This window comes from Nannospalax galili, unplaced genomic scaffold (assembly GCF_000622305.1).
Source record: "Nannospalax galili isolate Female #2095 unplaced genomic scaffold, S.galili_v1.0 scaffold399, whole genome shotgun sequence".
NCBI lineage: Eukaryota > Metazoa > Chordata > Mammalia > Rodentia > Spalacidae > Nannospalax > Nannospalax galili.
This window is the reverse complement of record NW_008345053.1, coordinates 5,711,464-5,715,960: the sequence shown is the minus strand read 5'-3', so window position 1 is coordinate 5,715,960 and position 4,497 is coordinate 5,711,464. Positions and strand designations below refer to the sequence as shown.

Here is a 4,497-nt window from a genome sequence, read left to right as displayed (position 1 = left end):
AGAGACAAAATAATAATAATAATAATAATAATAATAATAATAATAAAATAAATAAATAAATTGATGTTACTAAACACAAAAGCAAAGAAGAGAATAGATCATCAGAGAAAGGCAAACAGAAGACGGGCTAAGTGATTGAGCTTAATCCTCTAAAGAGGATCCCATGTAGATGAGGCATGAGTCATAGAACACACTGGGTCAGAACTTCATGTCTGTTAGCTTCTGGTCATGTGATCCTGGGTTTGTCAGCTACCTTGGTGAACCTACTATCATTAATGTATTCTGGTGAGGTCTGTGGGTAAGTTATATTTGAAATGGGACCATCCACTCGTTTCAAATGGCGATTATCCAAGTCCGTGTGTGTGTGTGTGTGTGTGTTTGACGGTGGGGTGGGGGATAAAGTGAAGGAATCCATGGATGAACAGTCATCATGTAAATCACAACAGTCATCATGTAAATCAGTTCTAATGGCCGTATTCATTTACATAAAGTTTAAGACCAGTTAATCTCCCATCGCCTGAGGAAAAGCAACAGCAAGATTTCTTCAGGTTGGAAGAGCTGTTGCTCCCCCCTCCTCCTTTGGTCACTGAGAATGAGCAGACAGGGACCCGAGTATTACCCAGTGCTGGACCTTGTTGGCCAACGTGAAATGCCAGGTGTTCCCGGCTGTCAGTTAGGTGACTCTACCCCGTCCCTGGCACCCCTCTGTTTCCTGGTCTCCTGTTCAGTGTCCTGTTCCAGTGTTACTCTTAGCAGCAAAACCCCAGGGGCTCTGACCTTGGTCCTTTCTCTCTCACTTGTTTAGTACCTGGAGGAAATTTGAATTCCATGGTTCTAACCACTGAATGAAGAGGCACAGATTCACATCTTTAGGACATATCTCGTAAAGGCATCCACAGTATCTAGGCAAACTGGACATATTCCTTCAGACGTGACAGACACCTTCAAATTGGCATCTCCAAAGCTTGCTTTCCCTAGTGAGGAACTAGCACAGGATAGCATCCTCTTCACTGTGAATTATGATTCATAGGCATTGGCCAGGCATTCGAAAATATGTCTACCTTTCTCCTACCTGTATATATGCAGTGAGAAAATCTTAACGTGATTGTCTTCAAAATGCAACCAGACCCCTGAAGACTTCTTGTTGTTGCCAGCCACCAGATAGCCTGACACCGCTCTCTGAGATGATTGTAAAACCTCATCTAGTGTGCCTACTTCCTGCTTCCTGCCTCTGCCTCTGATGGACACCAGAGAGCACCTGTGAAAACGCATCAGCATGTGCCATCCCCTGCTCAAGACATTTTCATTTTGCCCAAAAGTCAAACTCCTAAGACTGGCTACAGACGACCTGGGTCTTGCGGTCCTTGCCTTCTTCTTTCTTACTCTCATTCCTCATCAGCCTGAAACATGCTTCCACCCCACCTCAGGGTCTTCTGCCTTCTTTTGCTCTGCCTGGGCTGAGCCACGTCCACAGGAGCCACTTGCCCATTAATCTGAGATCAGCTGATCTAATGGCCCGTGAGCAGCTGCTGCCAGTCCTCATAGAGACCTCCTCAGGACTGCGTTCCTCCTCCTGGCTGTCTTCCCAGCGCTGTTCAGCTAGTTATAAACTAGATGGTTTACTAGGTCTGTCCTGTCATCTCCCTCTCCAAAATGGAAACTCTTCAGAGGAAGGATATTTTGTCTGTTTTGCTTACTTGTGTATCTCCATGGTGTTAAGAAGTTAGCAAAGCATTGTTAGCCGGGTATGGTGGCACGCCTGTAGTCCCAGCACTTGGGAGGCAGAGGCAGGTGGATCTCTGTGAGTTCAAGGCCAGCCTGGTCTACATAGTAAGTTCCAGGCCAGTTGGGGCTACAGGGAGACCCTGTTTCAAAAAGACCAAAAAAGAAGTTAGCAAAGTAATGTCTAACTAAATTCATACCCACAAGTTAGCAAAGTGCTGACTAAATTTATACCCACCAGTGCAGCAGCAATGGGTTCAGGGTAGAGCCTGCAGCCTCACCAAACTGCTTCAAGCCCTACATCATGTAAACTGGGGCAAGTTAGCAAATGTTTCTGACTTGGTCTCCTCAAATGGAAAAATCTAAGTCTAGATTTAGCATAGGGTCAAAGTGTATGCAAATCACATGCAACAGGAGAACACGGTAAAAACTCCAGGTGTCATTTTCTTGTTTACTTGCTGACTATCTTTTTTTTTTTTTTCCAGTGCTGGAGATTAAACCCAGAGCCTTACACTTGCTAGGTGCTAAGCACATGTTCTATTACTGAGCTACACCCCCAGCCTATAATTAAATTTGCCTTTAGCGTTCCATCTAAACCTGACAAGAGCCATCATCATACCACCATACCATAGTGCCTTTTGAGAAAAACTGAAAATACATGACACCCTGAGCTTTATGTGATGGCTTAGACTCTAATTTAGAGCAGGATTCCAAAGCAGACATTAATCCTCAAATGAGCAATTGGTATACTCACAGTGCCACGGAATCCTCAACTTGAAGGTGGGGTGGTCGAGCCTGCAATAACATCCCCACTCCCTTCCCTTGGGCCTCCTGGGAGACTCACCTGGCCTTTGGCGAAGCCATCGAAGCCATCGTACACCGCTAACATCTTGTGGCCGTCTGCGATCCCCACTCGCACTGCGGAGCGGACGGCTGCATTCATTCCAGCTGCTGGTGCCCCCACATTGATAACAGCCACGTTGCAATTGCTCTGAGAAACAGGAGAAGGCAGTCCTGGGTCAGCAGGCATGCTTGAGTTCCTACTGGCTGCACACTCATAAAGGGGCCACATTGTGAGGTACCACATCTGACAAGAGGTGACTGTGCTGTTCCACATTAGGTTAAAGGACACAGTGGAAAGGTCAGGGCAAGTTTCTGGAGATCCACACTTGAGCTGGGAACAAAGGGAACCCAGGCCACTCGGGGGGGTGGGGATCCTTTGAAGCTGGCCACCTACCTTGGTGATCTTGTCATCAGGCATCTTGATGGCAAGTCGCTTGTAGGTCTTGAGGTTTCCCTCAAAGCTCCTAAAGAAAAAAAAAAAAACAAAAAAAAAAAACGATGTGATTAGGTCAAAGTTGAGAACGTGGACAAGAGAAGGAACCCCATCTGGGAGCAAATGCCCAGCTGCCTGAGTATAACCTTGTACCTGTCAAATGGCAAACAGAAAAAAAAAAAGATTTCTAACTAGTCAAGTAGATTGTGATTTTTTCAGAAAAAAAACAAAACAAAAACCAAAAAGCAATATTCTGAGCCATGGCTCAGTGGTTAAGAGCACTGGCTTCATCTGCAGAGGATATGGGTTTGATTCCCAGCACCCACATTGGGCTAACAACTGTTTCGGGGGATCTGATGTTCTCCTCTGGCCTCTGTGGGCATTGCATGCACACGGCGCAGTGATATACACGCAGGCAAAATACCCACACATGTAAAATAAAAACAAACAAACAAATAAATAAAATATCAGTGCCTGTATATTCTCTAACTTTTAAAATTTTTTGTTTTAAGATAGAATAAACAACAAGCTCCATGCCCCATCTCAGTGACCAGGACCAGCAAACTAAATTCCTAACAAGTAGATAGGAATTATTTATGAGTTTGTTCATGATAACTCACCTGCCTCGGAGCTGTACAGCATCTTTAAATCTCCTTTCATCCATTGCCTTTTGTACATCCTGGGTCTATTTAAAAACGTATAATAATAAAGAAAGAATGCATCAAGACCTACTGTGTTCAAGGGTACAAACCGTGCCAGGGAACTAACGGGCTTAAACCCTCCATGTTAGAATGTGTCTGGCCCCATGGGCTAGTCGGTGGCCCCAAGTTTGACAGGCCTACACCTCCACACCCAAAACTGTTTGGCAATTGATCTGGCAGTGCCCAGTTATGCGGTCATAGCCCAAGGAGGAGGACGTAACCCTGGAAGCCCATGCCATGAACCTGTCAACATTTCACTCTACAAAGGCAAAGCTCAAAGAAATAGGCTTCTAAAGATGTTTTAAAAAATTCTTGAGTCACCTCAAATAGAGAAAAGATGACCCCAGCTTGCTCACTGCCTACTGGGTACTGTAGACTCTGAGTGTCATCCTGGTAGAAAAACCAGGGCTCCCTAGGAAAGAGAGCTCGAGTTTGACACATCCTGGTTACTGAACTTTAACATCTTAGGTAAACTTCAATTCTTTATTTGTAAAATAAGGAAAATACCTCCCTACTTCCACTGCTATTTATGGTTATTAAACGTATATCAGAACTCTGGGAAAATATTTAACAACCTGCTGGGTTCTCAACAAGTGGCTTCCTATGTCTTTTAGTAATGAAACCTCTGTATGGTGGCCTGAAAACCCATCCTCGTCCCTTGTCCACAGATGGACAGACACAAACTGTGAGAAATGGGCTTAACATAAACTACCACACATGCTTTAGGGCTGTGACCCCCTCTAAGCCTACAACCTCTCATACAGTTAGATACTTCCTGTCCTTATATCCCCAAGGACT

General features: G+C 44.8%; 1 protein-coding gene across 1 annotated transcript in view; it reads right to left on the bottom strand.

Moving 5' to 3' along the window:
• The window catches only part of Pfkp (phosphofructokinase, platelet), a gene marked incomplete at its 3' end in the record, with an annotated part of 53,815 nt that overhangs the window by 3,486 nt on the left and 45,832 nt on the right, over nucleotides 1-4,497 (bottom strand). Inside the window, 3 exon segments of the mRNA XM_017800187.2 lie at nucleotides 2,567-2,713; nucleotides 2,960-3,029; nucleotides 3,619-3,683. Of these exon segments, the coding sequence (XP_017655676.1) occupies nucleotides 2,567-2,713; nucleotides 2,960-3,029; nucleotides 3,619-3,683 (282 nt within the window).